This window comes from Plectropomus leopardus, chromosome 21, assembly GCF_026936395.1.
Source record: "Plectropomus leopardus strain MGB_pleo_1.0 chromosome 21, ASM2693639v1, whole genome shotgun sequence".
In the NCBI taxonomy this organism is placed as follows: Eukaryota; Metazoa; Chordata; class Actinopteri; order Perciformes; family Serranidae; genus Plectropomus; species Plectropomus leopardus.
The window spans coordinates 17,301,780-17,322,438 of NC_142196.1; the positions used below are offsets into that span (position 1 = coordinate 17,301,780).

Sequence of the window (20,659 nt, forward strand, 5' to 3'; positions counted from 1 at the left end):
CTCTGTAATGCGGTGCTGAGATCAGGAACAAGATGTTCCTTATTGTACATTTGGTGTTTTGTCGCCATCTCGTGGAAAAAAGATGATGAAGCATGACAGTGACAATATAAGCAGAGGTCCCTGGGCCTCTTATATACTGTGTTACAGTATGTGAATTATTTTTAGTGGTCCCAGTTAAGCTCTTGAGTTTATTCTCAGGTCAAGTGGTGATTTTGACATGGGACTGACACTGGGAGGAGGAGGAGGGGGGGGTCAACTGTATGCATTTATTTCATATATTTAATTTTTTTAAAAATTATATATATATAAGGCAAATGTACTTAACATGCAAATGTAATGGCACACTACCTTAGCTGTACTACTAATTTAGGGGAAATGGCAAAACAGGTTTGAGAGACCTAAAAATCCTTTTAGTAATAGAACAACTTTTAAGGTACAGTGTGTGGGATTTAGTGCCATCTAGTGGTAAGGAGTGCAAATTGCAACCAGCTGAAACTTGAAATGTGTGTGAACTCCCGGTTAGAGTTGTTTCAGTGTTCATGTTCAGGAGATTTGTACCAGGAACCGAATTATCCACACAGGACTCTGCCTCTCCAAAACAAACTGACATGTTTTAAACCATAAAAACACTGAATGAAGCAGTTTCATGTTACAAATGAGTGGTTTTATGGTAAAGATCAGCTTGTTGAAGACTGGCCGCTAGCCCAGCAACTGCTAGTGTGTGATCACCACTATTCTCTCATAATTAAGATCCAGACGTTCAGGGAGTTTTTACCAGGAGCCGAATTGTCCGCAGAGGTTTCTTCCTCTCCAAAACAAAAGCACCACGTGATTTTTAACAGGTAAAAACACTAAAAGCAGTTTCAAGTCACAAATCAGTTTTTCTCCAATGCTGACATGTCGCTAGCCCAGAACACGCTAATGTTGGCTCAACTTTTTTTTTTCTGATCATTCACAAGATTTTTACTACGGTGCAGACAAGGACCCTCTTCCTATGTAGATATAAACACCTCACTCTAAGGAAATGAATACACAACATTTCTTGTTTTTAGGTGATTATGCACTTAAGAAAACATACTTATTATACTTATCATACCATATTCCTTTTCTGCCAGTATATCCTCCTAAATCCTACACACTGGATCTTTAATTTACAAATTTGCATTCGTCATAATGTTACAAAAGCAATCACTGACATTCTACCTTCTGCTTCAGAAATGTGTGCCAGTGCGGTTAAACACCCTGCTGATGTTTGGCTCCTTTATTTTCTCCACTCAGGCAAATGCTTGGCAGCGTGGAGACGCTACCAGGGAGTTACTCTGTGGGTGTCACGTGCTGTGCTGCTGGACAAAAATCCTTAAAGACCCCCCCCCCCCAACCTCCACCACTGGATGAGTGCCAGCAGAGCAAGAAGGATCAGCAGGGTTCAAAGGGGCTGATACAGTAGATTAGTTGGTGGTTTTGTTTCTTGTGTGCCTTTCTGATCGAGAAGCATTGTCTAGTTTAAGTATGCAAACATCAAATTGTTCACACTGGATGGTTTGCATTGTTAAAGTTCAGTGTTTCATTATGTTTTTATGGATCATGAAGGATTTTTAAAACAAATTATTATGAAATTTCTGTTGGCAATTTTCAAATTTCCAGGTCTATTAGTGACGGACTGTGAAGTCAGAGTGTTGATTTATACCCCAAACTTACACTGTTTTGTATAATTTCATACAAATGATAAAAGCTCAGTCCATCAGACACTACATTATCATATACGTATAAAATTTTGATTCACCATGTGGGGATGGATCATTGATTTTATTGTTTGCACTCATCTTGACATTCTGTCAAGCACAGCGAGGAAACATGGCGGGTGGTGCCCGTATCCATGGCTACGGGCTGGAGATGGCTGAGAGGTTGGAGGGGCTGGGGGCTGGTAGAGAGGAGCTGAGTTGGCAGGGGTCCTGGCAGCTCCGCTCTTTAATAGAGGTTCTTCTGCACGTAGGCGGCGATGTACTTGACGGCCAGCATGGTCTCCTCGCATGTGGGCTTGATCTGAGACTCGGGCAGCAGGAAGCCATAACGACCAGTGTCGCGCAACTCGAAGGTGTAGGAATACTTCACTCCCAGGTCGTAGGCCCAGTCATCAGAGCCTCCAGCGGCGGGGTCTGAGGGCAGAGGAGGAGAGGGGGATTATTCAGAGTGGGATGTGTTGATGACCTGGGACAGCCTGCATGTGGTTTCATAGAAATACTCCATTCGGCCACCAAAAAAAATCCTTTGTTTGCTAGAAATCACTCCTGTCCTGATGGGTCTTTTGTTCCCTTTAGAGGCCATATCTCTCCAAAGAAGAGTGTGCATCATAAACGCATCATAATTCATATCATTGTAGGTGGGAAATAGACTATAAAGCTCCCTCTCAATACACTATTTCCCTATGGAGGCCAATGCAGCTGCATTATTTACTGTACTTACAGATGGTGGCAGCACCGGGTCCACTGGTGTAGCGAGTGCCATACAGACTACGCAGAGCAGCAGAGGCTCCCTCAGCAACCTTCAGCTGGAGAAGGAACAAAAGTCAGAAGTGTTGAAGGATCGAAGTGAAGGTTTTTGACCTTAGAAAGTACAGAAATGTTCATCTCTGTTGCTTAATACGTTTATAAATCTGAACCTTTTATTCCTGAATTGATAAACTTCAGAGAACATTGAATATATCCACCTTATTCCTACCCCCCTCGATACCTTGCATGAATTTTGGGTGTGACTTTTAGTGCTGAACCAGTGTTTTCCAACAGTAATGGTACATAGCGGTATACTTATCTTTCCTAGAGTGACACACCTGCTGTTCTACTCCAAAGCAACATGATTATACCACTGCCATCTCTGACAGCCATCTCAAAGCATTGGTTGTCTTTCCTTTTTAACTAAGCACTTTGCTTGCCTTGCTACATTAACATACTGTTAAATTTAAATAAGTCCGAGCCTAACGTAAGCATGCACTCTCCTGGATGACTTGTAAACATTAACACATTCGACGAACATTTAACATAATGCTGTATTAATTTTAGCGCCATGTAAAGTGGATAAACAAGATGTTTCCTGGCTAATGTTCTGCTTTTCTGCCTTAATGATGCAGTTTACACATTTTTCTAATTGCTAAGTTGTTAAATCAGAGTTGTAGTGACCAAGATTAGCCACTTAGACGACCATAGACGGTCAAAGTGACTAACTAGATAACTGCTACTTTCGTCAACTCTTCCTTCAACTCCAAAAGATTTAACAGGATTTGAGGACAAATTTTAATTGACGAATAAATCTACCTTGTACCTTGTAGGAATAAGGTAGAGATGTTACCTCAAAAAAGTTAGCTAACATTTGCCACTATGTGCTAGCTAAGTGGGTCATACCAGAACAAGTAAGGTTGTGTCAGCAAAATACCGTGTAGAGTGTAATAAATTGTGAACATTGCTTTTCATTACTTAATTATTTTAAGATTGTGTTATTAATTGTCTTAAAAGTCAATAGTTTGGCTTTAAGGTGAAAAGACTAAACTGAACCAAAGAACTATTAATATACAACTGGCAGTAAAGAATAGTAAATATATGTTTGTTTGCCCTGCAGCATCCAGCCATCCATTACACTTGTTCAAACAAAACCTTTTTACTTATATTACAGAAAATAGTAAAACGGCTTCAGTGAGTTTCAACAGGAAATGAAACCCCCAGAGAAATGCACAAGCAGGAAATTATATTTCTGGAAGAGCAGATGAGTTATGACAGATCCCCGGAGTTCTTTTGTTCTGCAAAGTGTCAGAAGAGAGCTTAAATTACGAGTGAGTAATCGAGAGGCAGAGACATGCGAGCTGCCTCGGTTAGTGTGAGAGCTGGAGCAGGGGTGTGAGTGTTAACTGTACACCCCAGTGAGAGGTAAAAGAGCCATGAGAATGAGGCATATGAGCGGGGAGTAAATGATTTGCAGCAGCTAAGTGTGGCCTTTAGATAAGACTCATTATGGGACTTGGTTGAATTCTTGCCTAAGCTTTTGGAAACACCTTTGGTGAGATTATAATCACTTTCTATTATATTCATATTATATATATATATATATAAAACACCTTTTGTTCCGAAAGTTTTGTACGCTGCTATTTTTTGCATTGAGATGCACACCTCACTGGTGACGCTCCACATGATACAGACATTTTCACACACTATAGTCTGCATCTAATGAGTGTGAATCATGTCATTTTAACAATATGCTACCAATATAAACCATACAGTGACACAAGCTACTTTTACATTTGATACTTGTCTGCTGATCATGAAATAAAAAGCCAGAATGATCCAGAATGTAACACGTCTACGTCTGATTCAGTTAATCTATTGTTATTGCGTTCCCAAGCACATTTCCATGAAAGCCTGTATAAAAGGCTGCCGCACGATAGCGATACATGTGACACTGCTATGATGAGTAATTATACAGTATTTGTGACTGACTAAGCATGTTAATATAGTCACTGTACTTATTCAGCTGTACTGTATGCGCAATATAGCATTTACGACAGATTAAAATTACTTACCAGCTCGCTGTGGTGGGCAGCCAGCTCAAAGGTGTAGGAGTAGGGGAAGAGAAGCAGCTGGGAGTAGGAGTGGATGGTGATGTAGGCCTTGATGGTGGACTTGTTCCTACGGATGAAGTCGGCAACATTCTTGACCTCGATCTCGGACTCAGGTTTGTACCCACAGAAAGTGTCGCTGCAGGGGTTGCTGGAGGCTCCGGTGGCTGTCAGGAAAATTACATTGTTGAAAACCACTGATACATACAGTTTTCACTTCTTTTTTTCTTCTTCATTGTTACTTTGCTTAAAGGCACACATTCGCAACGTACATACGGACTTCAGTTAACCTGCCAAGTACTTTACAGCCCGTGAAAACAGCTGTATAAGGTCATATGTTCATATGGTCATCATAGGCCTCCCTGTAATCTTGGACCCGAGACCTGATCCAGGGCACTTGCAGGTTCAGGTCCATGTTTTATTTAGTCAGTCAGGTCCTTGTATCATTATGTGAAATACCCAAGTTGATTTTAGAAGAACTGGGATCGAAAAAACTTTGAACAGCAGTGCAGATTAGTTGGAGGAAAGGTGGACACCTTCTACACTGCACTGAAAAAGAAGCTACAGAAAATGTCTCAGATGTCTCTCCTCTTGGACATGCACCAGATTGGGTGTTATTTCCCAAATTTCCTGGGTCTATTAGGACGCAGGTCTGTCGTTTTGGATGTGTGAAGACCTCTACTTTAGACCACAAATGTAACAGAGCACCTGCGTTAGAAATGTTGTAAATGAAGATTTGAGGATGTGCATAATAAAAGATGCTAAAGTTGCATTGCTGGAAAAGTGGGATTCAAGGTTTCTTTTTTTTAAGACTGTTTTGAATTTTTTTTTTGCCCTTTACTATGATAAAACAGATTAAGTGTGACGGAGGAGAGAGAGGGGATGACATGCAGCAAAGCACCAAGGATTAGAGTCAAACCCACAGCTGCTGCAGCAAGAACATAGCCTTTGTACATGGGGCGCACGCTGCACCTGGTGAGCCACTGAGTGCTACTTAAGGTTACTTGGGTGTGACTCAAACTAGGTACTGAAAGTAAATTCTATCTCACAGAAGCCCTGCATCTCTACAGAGGTGCAATATAAAATGCTGGAGTACTTCTTTAAGATAAAACCATGTACATGTTGCACTCACTGCACCAGCCAGCGTCGAAGTTCCTGTTGGGATCGGCACCAATGCAGCTGGATCCAGACTTCCTGGAGCGAGTCTTCCTCCACATCCTGTTCTAAAGTCCCCAACCCGACAAAATAAACTTGTCAGACATGCATTAAAAACAATTAACTCATTCTTTAAAATAAACAAAAAAAGCATTATCACTATTTGGTTAAATTATAAACTGATGCTTGGAGGTGGAACATACGCTCTTGTGGGTGAAGTCGTAGCCATCAATGTTAAAGACGGGCAGAACGTAGACATCCATCTGGTCGAGCAGGCTGGTCATCTGAGAATCACTGCCGTAGGTGGACAGAGCCTGAGAAAGATTGTTCAAATATCCTGTGCTGTAACCGACTGAAGCCCCTGTGTTAAAGCTTGCCATGCCCATCCAGGTGTCTTCCTTACCTCCTTGACAAACCACTGACAGAAAGCAGGAGAGATCCACTCTCTGGCGTGGATACCACAGTCCATGAAGATGGCGGGCTTAGTGGAGCTGGACTTCTTACCGAGCTGTCGTTAAAAGTAATCATAAACATTTGCTAAATCTAATCGATGGTATATAAATATTTTCAACACAAGGCAGACTGATATAGTGGGTTTGAAATACCTTGAGGACAGTCATGGGGCGTCCCTCGTAGGTGTTTCCAATCACCTGCTTGCTGATCAGATTAAGGTTGGATGAGGCAATGGAGGAGATCCAGGACTGGACCTGAAATTAAAGGGGAAAAAAATAAGAATAGGAGATAAAAGTCTGCCCAGGGTGAAGTTTGCGACCTTTTTTCTCTTACTTTGTCCCAGCTGTTGTACTTGGTGTAGCTGTGGGCTCTGGGAGAGGGCTTGTTGTCAGCCTGGCCGTCGACAGCGGACTGCAGATCCTCAATAAGGACCCTCAAGAGGGATTCAAGTGTTAAAACATTGTGCAAAAAATAAAACTTGGTGTCTGATTGAGTGGAAAATGCTTTTATTTTGTACATTTTTCTGTTGACTTACTCGTGCTCCATGTCACTCTGCTGCAGCGTGGTGTACACTATATCCAGGTACATGGCAGGCACGCGGATGTCCACATCAATGTCAATGGCCACCACCTCAGCGCTCTCAGGGCTCCAGAAGTCGACCTGCAGATGGCGCCAAAGTCAAACACTTGAGCGGTTTGAGCTCTACAGACATGAAATCAACCTCTCATTTAACAAACTGTGAAAGATTTTGTCATCGTGAAGTGAATATGAAATACCAAAGACCCACTAAATACAGGCAGTTGATCCAAGCATTAAAAAAAGGTGCAATTCAACATGATGTGCATATCTGAACGAGCATTTTAGGCAATTTTCCCAAAAAAATAGGTCCAATTTATCCTCCTCTGCCATTACCAAACCACTTAAACCCCTGTCGTGAATAAAGAAAGCATTATACGTACATCGATGCTCTTAGCCAGGTCCTTAATGAGGGTCACATGTTCATCGAGCACAGGCTTCAGACGGAAGACTTTCTCTCTGTTGAGAAAAAAAAAACAAAGAGATGTTATATGGTACAATAGTCACAGTTTTGTGGTCACATTATCGGGAAATGTCTTTACTACACGGTAAAATAATACTGTACATGTAAAAAATGAAAACTGCACAACTGCTGGCCTTTCACAATAATACGTTTTGACTGTTTGGGGTTATTGTTATGTAAGGATAGATTTTTTGGGTGAAGTATTCCTTTAACATTTGCTAATACTGTCTTACAATACATAGCGGACAGGACAGATACCCGGACGGACGGATAGCCCAGAATGTCATCATGACTAGTTATGACTAGCACTGCAATTTAAACATTTTTAAAGCAACAGTGTTTCACATATAAACAGAGTATGCTGTCTTTTTGCTTCAACAAAGTTAGAGATTTACCCCTCGAAGCGAGTGATGTCAGCCAGGGCAAAAGCCACCAATCCGAGAAGCAGGAGGACCTTCATGTTGTCAGTGAGGCTGAACTCACCGCCTGACAGCACTTATAACCCCCGACCTGCTGCCCGTCCACCAATCCCCATCTGTGATGTCATACATCCTCCCAAAAAGCCACCTGTTATTTTTAGGTGCTACGTGGAGGAACAGGGCTGACATGATGCACAGTCAATGATTAATCGATGCTAGAGGTGCTTAAGGGAAACTATGAGCCAAGGCCACTTGATCTTGATTCCTAATAGCTACTTCATCTTAGATAAACTGTTATTTCTGGATGTTTCGGTAACTGTGACACATTGTCATGACTAACCAGCATGATTTGTCTCTTTTTATGATTAGATAATGAAAAAAATCTACTTAGTGCTGTGATTGTTTTTCATTTTATTCATATTTTCATATATTCACAAACAGTATATTTACAGAGTAGGAAAAAAAAAAATTGTTTAAATACCACAAAGACAACCACCAGAGATATTAACAATAATCACCCTGCCTGGAGTGTTTGTGTCTGATTCATACAGCATGTTGCTCCCAGACGAGGCAACATTTCAGCATTTCAACTGTATTATGCAAACATTTAACCACATATAGCATACAGGCACACGATATCATAGTCCAATATGTTATAAACCGATACAAATCACATTTTTGCTACACGTTTTCCATTGTTCCATGTACACAGCTGCTGAAGATACTGCATGGGAGGCTTATGGGGTTTTTTTTTCCGCCTTGGCATCTTTGCCAATTGTTGAAAGACTTGCTGAGTACACATAATGGTTATCACTGGACAATACATTACTGCAGTGTCTTCAATCTTCAATCAGTGTCAATCTTTAAGGTGACAAAATCATGCAATGCATGCATATCTTATATAAATAATGGGATCTGTAATTATGGATAGTCGATTCTAGCAGGGCAGTACGCCATTGATATAGTTAATTCCTGGAGTGTTGTGTGACAAGTAACGGTTTATGGATAACTGCTCTGCAGATGAGCATTGTACAAGAATGTCTCTTGGACTCACGGAGGGACATGAATACAACCTTTAAACCACTCTGCATGGTTCAGTGCTTGGTAATACAGTTGGGGTTTTAAAAGTAAGGAATGTCTCCATCTGTGGCCCCTTAACCACAGACCAAAAGAGCAGGGAGAGTGAACTAGTACCCTCTCTCTATTTTTTCCCTTCACTTAACGTCAGAGGAGGCCTTACTTTTGGCTGTGAGGTTCAGTGCCTCAGAGGCACGAAAAGAGAGGGCGCTCATTTTAGAGCTGATGCTCGGGTGAGGCCCTGTGGCTCCTCTTGGCGAGCAGCGCAACAGACGCAGCAAATTCTTGCGAAAGTTGTTCCCAACAAAGCCGTACACAATAGGGTTAACACAGCTGTTGAAGTAGGCGATGCAGATGGTGAAGGGCATGGCGGTGTCAATGATATCTAGGATGGCGCAGTTCTCCACCAGTTTCGTCTGGGTGAGGATCTGCATTAAGTGGAACACCTGATGAGGCATCCAGCACAGGAAGAAGGCCAGCACGGCTGCTGCGAGCATGCGCAGAACGTCATCGTCCCGTGAACGGGAGCTTTTCTGGATGTTCCTCTTCCCCAGCAGTGCTCGACCGATGAGGCAGTAGCAGGTGATGATGATGATGAAGGGCACCAGGAAGCCCAGCAGGCTTTTCATCAGGCTGATGGCCAGCAGCAGCCCTTTCAACCAAATGGCGTTTTCGTTCTTAAGGTGCATAATGCCACACACTGTCGTGTAGTTTGTGATCTTGTGGAGATCCCTGGTCACTGCTATGGGCACACTCAGCAAAAAGGCAAAAAGCCAGATCACAACACATGTGATGCGTGCGTACACCACAGTGCGAAACCTGCGTGAACGCATTGGGTGGACGATGGCGAGATAACGGTCCATGCTGAGCGCCGTGAGAAAGAAGATGCTGGTGTAAAGGTTGAAAATTACCAGCCCTGCACTGGCCTTGCACAGGAATACCCCAAAGGGCCAATGGTAGCCCGTGGCGGTGGAGGTGGCCCACATGGGCAGAGTGATGAGGAAGGTGAGGTCAGAAACTGCGAGATTGAGCACAAATATGTTGGCTACAGTCTTCAGCTTCATGTAGCAGTAGATGACAGCCACCACCATACTGTTTCCGACAATGCCGATGACAAAGTTACAGCCGTAGACGATGGGCACCAGGGTGAAGATGAATTCATGTGTTCCAGACATGCCGCAGTCCAGAGGTATCCCTTCTGTCGTTATATTCGTCATTTTCCCTTTTTAGTGCCAGATCCTGGGACGTTTAAACAGGGGGCCCTGTCAGCAGGGTGCGTCTGTGTTGACTGATACAGGCCTTGGGCGAGGGCCTCGGCGAGTCCTATAAAAGAAACACAACAAATATGTCACAGGCAGTCTAGGGGAAGAGCCATCATTACCGCTGGCATGGTCCATAAACGCTAATCCACACGAGCACCAATGAAAGTGCTCACCCTACACCAGCTCATTAAAGACCTGCACATTAAAGCCATCCTGACGCTTTATGTTATTTCTGTAAAATAAGAAGCCATGAAAAACAGATGTTGTGTGTTATTCAATATTCCAAAAATGCCCTTTGAAACATCATTATTCAGACAGTCTGCATTCTCCCCGCTCCTTTAAATCGTCTCTCGGCTAATGAATGGCAACAGTAAAACAGTACAGTGTTTATCAAATGGCCTGTCCATCTGGATGGACTGTCAGCACCCGGAAGGAGAACATTTATGCCTCGTGTTACGACCTGTGTTAATGAAGACTGCATGGCAAAGTGCGAGCGTGGATAACAACACCATTAAACACCGAGGTAGTGAGGGAGGACAGAGAAAGAGAGAGTGGAGGCTCTAGTCACTGTAAAAAAAGAAAAAAAAAAAAGACATGTCACGTTTCAAACCCTTGGTGTGCAGAGATACATTGTACCCAGCATGAGAACTTCTAATCAGCACACACCTAAACAAACAGGACAGCAGGGATTCGGCTCTGTGGAAACTTTGCTCTGTGAGAAAATCAAACCTGCGTGCTGCGGAAAATTTGCCTCGGGGCTAGTTTTTGCTTCATTTGTACCAGCAGAATGTGAAATGGGAATAAAAAAAACAAATTCTCCCCTTTGTTGAGAGTCTTTATGTTTAATAGAATGGCACAGTGAGCGTCATTAGTGGGGCTGATGTAATAATATTAACATAAGCCTCATATAATCTACTGCTATAGCTGCAAAGATAGTTTCTGTTACTAATTACATGAAAATAACAACATGTTTGCAGCTACATTAAAACCAAACAGATGCTCGGGGAAAACTCTGAATTTGGAGCTTTAAAGCAGGAAAATAGCATATAAACTTAATAAAATGGGATGTTTTTTAGAATTTGAAGTTGACTAGTTTGTATGATGCGGATAAAGTACAGACTACTGTACACGCTGCCGCACAAAAAATTATCTGACAACCAGTTTGACTAAACTAAGCAGGAGTATTGCCACAAGATGGCATTCTAGCGTCAAGATTTTACTCTCTCCACTCATCCAGTTGACATCACAGTGATATCAATTACTTAAAAATGAGAAAAAACAATCAACCCCCCCCCCCAAAAAAAACCACAAACATGTTAAATGACCTGAAAAAAAGTGCTTAAAATATTTAAACATAATTATCATAATTTATAGATTTTATTATAGCTTTCTGTAAATTTTTCCCTCGCTTTTTCCTGAAATTTGCAGGACTTTTCTTGACAAGTTGCTCATTGCCTTCCCTACATGTGTTCCCTACATCACATGTTTAAAACAAAAAAACAATTTGAAAAGTGTCTGACCAAGAAAAGCACAAGATAAGTGATGTCGATCCAAAAAACCTCACCTATCTGCCTTCCTATTGCCTTTTGGTTGGCACTAAAAAGTCTGAACCTTTCCAGTAGAATTATTTTATCTCCCAGTCAAAGATCTCCTCATTTTCCACCAGCTTTCAGCAGATGAATTCTTTGAAAAAAAAACCCTCCATGCACTAAAGTAACTACCGTATCGGTTGCAGATGTGGGGATTTTTGAGTGTGGAAGATGTGTGAGTGCCAAGGGCAACAGAATAATGAAATATCTCTGCGAGCTTCCTGTGCAGACCCCAGTGTAGTAGGTAAGGTAAAGCACCAACACAGATGTCACTGCTTGGATTTACTGTACATGTGTTTTCTTTCTATAATGATTATAACAGTGGGTGGCTGTAAATTTAAACTATTCAGACGAGAGCGACAAAACGCGTATCAGTTTCAGAGTTTGGGGATTTAAAACCGTTCAAGAAAAATCTCTTGATGATGAGAAGATTTCTGATGACCACAAATGGAAATATGGGAGAAAATGGACACCACATGCCTTTTACCATTATTGGAGAGGCTGGCACTTTAACCGCCAGTATTTTTCCATGAGGAAGATGCTCAAGGCGAGGGGACGTGTGTGCAAAGAGAACATAAACAAGGCTGAAAGTTATTGCAGCCTATATATGTAAGTGAGCCCCATAATAAAGGTGAGGTGGCACTAACAGAAGGTGACTCGGAAGTAAGTGATTTTCAGTGGCCGTAAGCAGCGAGCTATATCTCAGGAGTGAGATGGCACATAACTGAATGACAGCCATAAACCCTGGGTGACCACAGACAGGAAGGTAAACACCCACTTCACAAGGTCCATGAGCAAGCTGCATCCTCTCAGACGAGACAATGCACTGTGAGGCCATGCGCCATTTGCAAACAAACAGCTGCTCACAATGAATGATTAAAATCAGGATTGGGAGGAAGTTTGGGGACATTGCTGCTCCACAGAGACTCACTCCTGAATGGCACTGCAACATTCCACTTATAATCCTTTTTCTGGGTATTTAAACGCAGCCCCTCCCTGGGATCAAGGGAATTTCTTCAAAAGCTAAATCTAAGCTAAAGGAAAATTAAAAGCACAGCTGAGTTATGCTTAGTTTATGTAGGACCGTGGTTCCCATCGACAGAGCTATCTGCGGCTGCTCTCGACCTGAGCGCTCGGCTGCTCTGACATGAGCACCACCATCTGGCTGCCCATAGAGAGAGCCACTAAAATGTCTGGTTGATGGAGTTAATGATTTATATCGGCCCGTTATAAAGTGAAGTTCATCTCACTGGGAGCATCCACCCACCTCATGATCATCCTCTCATTTAGGCCTCATTTCAGGCCCGTTTGGTCAACAGAAGGTTTTGCAACGAGTGCTGTCCCAATTTGCCTTCTGTATCTTCAAAATAATTTACAGGAGTACAAATTTAATACCCAACCACCCACCATCAACAAATGGCAGTCTTAAAATGTTTTATTTGGTATATAATCATCTGAAATTAAGAATCATGTTTTAGAATGAGCAAATTATATCTACATGCAAAGCGGGTCCTCTTTTATGGAGACCACTGTGTTGTCCAGAACGGGCAAACCAAACACAGGCACATTCAAATTTTAGCGTCTACTATCATATTTCTCTACACGCCTGGCACACAGGAGGAGTTTCAGTTGGTTGCATTCTGTACTTTCACCTCTAGATGACACTAAATCTGTCACTAAATTTGTCATTTTTTTACTCAACGCAATCGCCAGAATAGATGTTGTACATCTCTATGATCTACATGAATGTGGAATTTGTGCGTTATTATGTAAAGGATATGTTGAAACTTTACGCTTCTTTATGTTTTAAAAAATGCTGTGATTGATGTGTGGTTTATGTGTTGGTTATGGTTTGATAAAGATCATGTTTTGGCTTGAAACACTAAGATTAAGGGGCAAAATTACAACTGATGTCTCACTAAAAAACGGACAGTTTTGTGACAAAGTCAGCTCATATACATGCAATCAGAACTAATGTATTCATGATTTACAGAAATGTACAAGGACAATGCCAAAGTTTTCTCCCGGTGACTTAGCTGTATTTCTCCTCTTTGTAGAGTAATAAAAAGGGTGTCTGAAAGTGTAGTGCACATCGACCGTAGCCTCCTCACTTCCTCCTCTGTCTCAACTTACACTGTCTCACTTCGGCTGAAGAGTTTTTGAAGTAGGAAACTTGACAGAGAGCAAACTCACTGACTGCTAAATTACATGATAGTGCTATGCAATGAAGTTGAGTGGGTTTTTTTAGAACTGAATCAAACGTTCAAACGTCAAGATTTGATTGAGCGTGTGTGTGTGTGTGTGTGTGTGTGAGTGTGTGTGAGTGTGTGTGAGTGAGTGAGAGTGATAGTGTCCATGACCTAAGTGAGGACTTGACTTCTCCTTGCCAGAGAGGAGCTAATGGAAATATTGGCTTCGGAGACCATGTCTGCATTTTTTTGTTTACAAAACTTTCATGTGGCTTCCACAATTAAACAGCACGGACATTCAGCCTGTAAAGCTTCCCTTCATTTCTTCTACAGTATTTTATGAAATATGCCGCTGGTCCTTTCCATTACAATAACATCATGAGATATAAATCCTTTTCTCTTCGACTTATTTACAATCATCAAGACAGTTTGTAAGAAGATTATTTCAAAGCAGAACCTGAGATTATATAAAATAACACGTTTAGTGGCTCTCGAGGGTGGCTTAAGTCTCCAACGTAGAAACACTAGGGGGGAAAGTAAGCGCCTAGAAAAGTGAAACTCATACAAAGCTCTTCACTTTCAAGCCACAGCTTCTTTTCCTCAAGTTCATTCTCCCGACAAGCCTGCAGAATAAGTGTCACCTGTTCTTTGTCTTCTTTTCTGCAGTTACCTCTCCCTGCTATTCCACAGCCATCCTGCTTCATCACTCTCTCTTTTCTCTGCCTGTCTTGGGATTCAATTCTTCATAAAGTGAGGATTTTTAGGGGGCGCAGAGCTTCTGTTTATCAGGAAGTGGATCCAATTCTCTCTGGGGGGATGTGAGACAGTGTAAACTTCATTATTGGCTCTTCTTATAGTTTGCATAATGCAGTTCTTCACATCTCTGCCGCACCGTATTTGTTTCAAAGACTCTGCACACACGGGACTTTCACATGAACAACTTGAACAAACAGCAACAACAGGTGGCACCTATCAAGCCAGGAAATGTACTTAATATCATTTTGTTCTATGTTTTGCGGTTCCCAAGGTAACATCAGAGATTTTTCAACAATGGGAGTGAGATAAATATTTACAGATACTGAAACCTTTTTATGCTGATGATGGAGCGGTAGAAACACCTAAATGCAGCTGTAATGAGCTAAAATGAGCTCATGCAAGGAGAGAGGCTATTGCAAAAAGTTACATTTAAAAAGTTTCAAGAAAAAGTTGGGAAAATATCCTGAAAATGAGGTAACGTGAGGTCTTACCTGTGGTGCAGAACCAGGAGGAAGCTGATGCTCCAGAGCAGGACGGGCAGAGAGACAGAGAGACCACCGCAGTGTGCCAGTGGCTGCCTCTGATTTAACTTAACTGGTGGAGCGAGACGAGCAGGAATACCGTCTGACACACAAACACACACACCACCCCCCCACTACTCTCTCTCTCCCTCTCTCTCTCTTACACACACACACACACACACACACACACTACAATGATGAATGAATTACACTGGAGCCAGTCAGCTACGTATTGTCCTGGCCCATCTCTCTCCGTGGACATCACACAAACAAACACACATCTTACACAATCGCACATCTCCTCCCCCTCTTTCTACCCTGCTCCCCAAGCACCATCCCTCTCCCGTCTCCCTTAATATCTGCTTTTAATCACTCACTTTCTCTTTCATATGAAATTTATTGCTGCCTTTGACAGGTAGAGCTGATTAAAGCCCCCAAATCTAGGGCTGCTGCACAATCTTCTGAGAGCGCTCAACACAGCCTTACACTTTTATTAAGCAGACTAACAGCACTTTGGTTAAACTTTAATATAGGGATACTCAGCTTGCTTTGCTTGGGGGGCACTTTTGCAAAATGACAGGTCGCCTGGGGTCCCAGTAGCCTCATACATGATTTCAAGGACATTTCTAGGAGTTTAGGACATTTCTAAAATTTTAGCACATTTCTCATATTTTAAGGATTTACGGGCATACTAAGATTTTAGGATGTTTCAAGGATTTTAGTACGTTAGAGGCTTAGCTACGATGTCTGGCAGGGCTGCGGGGGATCCTCCACTGGCATGTTTTTTGATAAACAAGCTCTATTTTGATATGTTATGATGATGTTTTATGCACTCTGCCACCGTCTGTATACTACAAGTCCAAACTCAATTCCAAGTTTTAATCATTTTCTTTTCATTATAAATTAGAAAATGGTTGGAGGGGGGCAACCGGCACCCTGTTGGCCCATAGGCCGTAAGTTGAGCATCAGCGCATCAATATCTCGATCAGCTCTCTTCCTCCACATCTCTCATCATGACAGTCCCCTGTCTATTGTCCTTTGCACAGCATGAAAGGCATGCTCAGGCTTTGATTGTGATTGGACCTGTCGACACACGGTATTAATAGCTGCCACCAGCTCGCCCTTGGCTTGGATCAGGGTGTATCAGGGGCTCAGAGAGGGGGAAATTGGCGAGGTGGAGCTGGAGAGTTGGGTTACCGCTTTTCTTTTACTCCTTGCTGGGCTTCCTTAGAACATTTCCTGTTTTCCAGTGTGATTCAGTTGTCACTCATTTGTCAACTTTTCTTTTTTTTAAGAGGTGGATATATTGTTGGAGTGTGTAAATGTATGTGTCAGAGTGACCGAGCTGACAACTCCCATGTGGTAAAGCTTGCTTTGTTGAGGCTATTTAAGTGAGAGTGAGGCACCTGTTAAGAACACTACATTGTGTAATCCTGCTGTAATACAACTATTTTTAGCAACTGCAAACAACCATCAGACACTCCTTGGCACTAAACCTATTTGTCTCTTACTATTCTTCTCTTTCTCAAAGTCTTGACAGGTGTTGAGAAGTGGGTCACATCCTCACCTCTCAGCCTCAGTCCAAAGCCGCTATCTCAACTGTCATGGAGATGGATAGTGATGGATGGGGCGGCGCTGCTGTCATCCTCTAAATCCCCTCAGTTTCATTGTCGGCAGTGTTGACGGTGAAGCGAGCCATCACCTGGGTTAAAGACAAACAAGGAAAGAAAGGAAAAACAAACACTTTGGGCTAAGTGGAGGTCCTGTTTGGTTGGTTTTGCTCGCTCAGGTGTGACCCGGTCATTTGAGAACGACCACATTTACCAAGCTTTCTATGGCTCACGGCGTCTTGGAGGTCATGCAGGTTGAAAAAGCAACACGAAGAAAGATCTTTTTCAGAATATGACAAACATCAGTGTGCTCTTCAGTCTTAATACCTGTCATTTTTCAGGGAGGGCGGGTTGCAAAGAGGAGGACAGCATCTCAGTTTGCCTGAAACAGCAATGGAAACATTTACACCTCCAGGGGTATTATGATCAGGCTTCATTATGTCTTCAAGTACTGTGAACGATAAGAATCATCCATTAAGCCAAGGTTATCTTACTGCGTATCCTGTCACAGCCGCGAGCACCGGTATGGTATCAACTCGCCAGCACCGTTTTGCTATCAGAAGAATTATCAACAATCTATATCTGACCCACAAGACCACTCAGGAAGTGGACAGAGCTATGCATCAAGCTCTGAATCTGCACTGCATTTTCCACAAAACAAATAATTCTCAGTAGGGACAGGATGTTGTTGCGACACCCCGCACTACAACACTGATTTACGGGCCTGGAGTACAAGCAGAAACAGATGTTGATGATTGAAAAAGTCTGCAGGGACAAGCTGGAATGAGATTTCCTAAAGGACCGTACGTTTTCAGAATGGATGGGTGGTGTTTATTTCAGACACAAGTGTAGATTTCAGGGGAACGCAGTGGCCACGCCCCCCTACGCATTATAAACATGGGTGCTGTCCGCCCTCACAAAAAATCAAAGATTTAGACAACTTAAAGACATTTCAACATGTTCCCATCTCAACTCGTCACATATTGTCACTTTGTGTCTGCATATTACGTTCTAGGTACTCCTCTGCGTCTGCTGTTGACGTTTCGAGATGCCACAACTGTGATGTCATCAAGAGCGCATGGTGAGATTACACTGCACTTGTTTATGTTTAGGCAACACAAGCACAAGGCAATCAACGCCAACGCGTCAACAAAAGCACATATTGGCAACATAGTTAAGATTAGGCAACAAGGAAACAGATTTTTAGGTTTAAGCTCCTCATAATGCCTCGTTACCAGCAGTGTTTCGACCTGACGGCGTCCAGCGGCATGTCATTCTGATGTTACAGCTTCCGTCCAGCCGCATGCCATGTAATTGGGTATATGAAAGGTGCCATTTGGTGTCGGACTCTTAAGCCCAAAGCACGGAAAAGGTGTTGATATTTGACGACTTCGTAATGAGAATGGGCTGGACATGTACACCATAAATTGATGTGAGAAGGCAAAAATTGTTGCATAAAAATACACCTGAATGCAGAAAGTTGAGTATTTGATGCTCAAAATTTAGTAGGATCCCTCCGCCCTCCCTAAATTATTGAAAGAAACCTACGCCCTTGATTTCAGGTTGCTGTGGGTGCATTTACAAAGTAGAACTTGATGTCCTGAAAGTGAGCTCCATAATAAACTCTAAGAAAACACACCAAGGATCATTTCAGGATTGTGTTTAAATTGTGCAACACTTAGGAATCTGACGAAACTAGTAAAATCTAAGAATGGCAATTTATCATCTATTGGGTAATACATTATTTCTGGGTGGGTGAGGCCAGAAAAAGGACAAGACATCATTTTGCATGTTTATACCCTGGAGGTGTGATAGTGTGCGATGTTCTTGCTAATCAAATCACTCTAACAAGATAAGCTGTGTTAGCACTTAAGCTGAAGTACAATGAAATGATGAACGAGATAATTACTGGTAGCACGGAGCACTGCGGGAAACGACAGGCCTTTTTGTACCAGAACAACACAGGCACTAAAATGCCAAACCATCACACAGCCACCTGCTGAAGAAAGACAATACTCTGTGAGGTCTGAGCTTTAACCGTAAACTGCTGACCTATAATGACTGACAAGAAGCTGACTCATCTCTTATAAAAATATCTCATGTTGCTGCATGTTTTGTTTAATCAGAAGTCCATGTGTGAATTGACTGCATTGTAACAACTGACAGGGAGCTGCAAGAACATCAGCTGCATGCTTCTCTGCTCATGTTAGTCATTAGTTCTGCTGAAAAATGCAAGTTCAACGTTGCCAAACTTCTTGCACAAGACACACATCCCTTCTGTGTAAAGACAGTGATCTGCAGAGCAGTTTCTCTTCTAAATCTGTCCATTTCGTACTGTACTTGTTTTAAATCTCACTATGAAAACCGTTGCCTCATGCATCGTTCCCAAATGAGTTGTATTCATGATCCTGTTTCACAACAGCAGACATTTGGACTTGTAATGGCAGCAAAAGCACAGGTGGAAGTAATAATGTTCAGGATGTCTATGTTCCAGCAATCACTGCAATGAAACGCAGCAATTAATAACATTGTCAGATACACCAGTGTTTGACAGTTCAAACAGGAGGCGGTGAAAAATGGTCAGTTCAACTTTACCTTTTAAGGTATTGCAAGGAATTTAGACTCATATTAATGTAAGGAAATAACATAACTGGGGCAAAAGCCTGCATTGGTATTGGTTATTGATATTGGTTATTGGTTATATAATAATAATATAAAATGTATGACAGAAGTATGGTCCAGTAAACAAATTCAGAGGATTATTAAATCATAACAGATTTCATCTTGTTTTGATTAAGATCAATTTAAAATGTTACAAAGACCCTTCTTTCACTGAGGGAGGAAACTCGTGCATGCAGGCACTATTTTCTTTCTACTGAACTACACCTGCAGCCGTATCACTGCGCAGAAGGAAGCGTGCATGTACTCGTGGACGAGAGGCTTGTGCTGGGTGTGGTTGAGAAGAAGAAAAATAAAAAATGAAACTGTTCACAACATGGTTTTTCCATAACCTTGAGTAACTGGGTCACGATTTCTCTACAGAGACATAGCTTATGAGTTGTTCAAATCTGGGTTTTTTTGGTGTTTTGAGCACCGAAAAAACCAAATCAAGTACCATAGAGTTCTATTATATTCAGGGAAAGCATACATCTCAACAGCCAATATCTCCAACACTTGGCAACTCACACCAAAACAGTCCAGATTGTTGGGGGGGCGGCTCGGTGGTTCAGTTGACAAACACTTAAAGTGATTTACACCTGGTGCAGGATGTTACATGCTATAAAATGTGTTGTCTTAAAAAGATGTTGTGCGGTATTTTTGCTTGTAGTGTAGAAAATGTGACGGGAAGGCTGGGCTCCATTAGGCCATCAGAGCACCACACAGTGTATGTTTTACATCATGGATTCTCATCCTTTGTATATACATAACGAATCTGTACAGCACTAATTTCTGGGCTTCTGACAGTCCTAAACATTCAGGGCTACATACATCACCCCCAGATGGCCCACAAGGGACCTGTCCAATGTGACTTTAACAAGCCTTTTATTTTCTCAGCGTGCTGCGTAGGTGTCAAGGACAGCCCTAGCGCCATCCCTCTGGTGCCGTCAAGGTTTAGAAAATATTTACTGCATCTCTCACACTGAATTGACCTGCCTTGTTAGCGTTGTTTCCCGCATGACTAAAAAAGTGTGCTCATGTGGGAGGAGGAGAACGTCATGGATAACGAGTAACAGAACAGAAAGTAGTGTGTTTTGTCCCGTAAACTGTTCTGTTGTTTTGTTTACTGTGACTGGAGCTGTAAAGAGTCAGGAATATGTACATAGTACAACCTGTAAGCACACTGGTTCTGGATTGACCTTTGCCCCCGCTCTTCAATTTCTGTTTCAACGTCACGGAAATCACTGACCCAGAGGTTGACCGTGGAGATGTAAAATTATGTGGCTGCCACACTCCTCTCTATCGCAGCTAAAAGAACAGATATGGCAAAG

General features: G+C 42.2%; 2 protein-coding genes across 5 annotated transcripts in view; both read right to left on the bottom strand.

The window, feature by feature from the left end:
* Nucleotides 1-1,787: 1,787 nt before the first annotated feature.
* On the bottom strand, nucleotides 1,788-7,795 carry cpb1 (carboxypeptidase B1 (tissue)). The gene is made up of 11 exons (XM_042510378.2): nucleotides 7,643-7,795; nucleotides 7,168-7,243; nucleotides 6,744-6,868; nucleotides 6,542-6,641; nucleotides 6,361-6,462; nucleotides 6,159-6,263; nucleotides 5,959-6,069; nucleotides 5,733-5,823; nucleotides 4,565-4,767; nucleotides 2,464-2,548; nucleotides 1,788-2,156 (listed from the first exon to the last, which is right to left on the bottom strand). Exons 1-11 carry the CDS (start codon nucleotides 7,705-7,707, stop codon nucleotides 1,969-1,971), a joined length of 1,251 nt encoding a protein of 416 aa, XP_042366312.2. The 5' UTR covers nucleotides 7,708-7,795; the 3' UTR covers nucleotides 1,788-1,968.
* Nucleotides 7,796-8,060: 265 nt separating this feature from the next.
* agtr1b (angiotensin II receptor, type 1b) overlaps nucleotides 8,061-20,659 on the bottom strand; it is a 34,302-nt gene continuing 21,703 nt past the window's right edge. Inside the window, exons 2-4 of one of the 4 annotated variants that reach the window (XM_088071657.1) lie at nucleotides 16,998-17,052; nucleotides 16,628-16,762; nucleotides 8,061-10,066 (exon numbers count right to left, since the gene is read on the bottom strand). In XM_088071657.1, coding sequence (XP_087927783.1) covers nucleotides 8,881-9,960 — 1,080 coding nt within the window. In that variant the 5' untranslated portion in view covers nucleotides 9,961-10,066; nucleotides 16,628-16,762; nucleotides 16,998-17,052 and the 3' untranslated portion in view covers nucleotides 8,061-8,880. Of the gene's footprint in view, nucleotides 10,067-14,424; nucleotides 14,592-15,030; nucleotides 15,237-16,627; nucleotides 16,763-16,997; nucleotides 17,053-20,659 lie in introns of those variants that run through there. The other 3 variants (XM_088071658.1, XM_088071656.1, XM_042510379.2) reach the window with 3 other exon arrangements.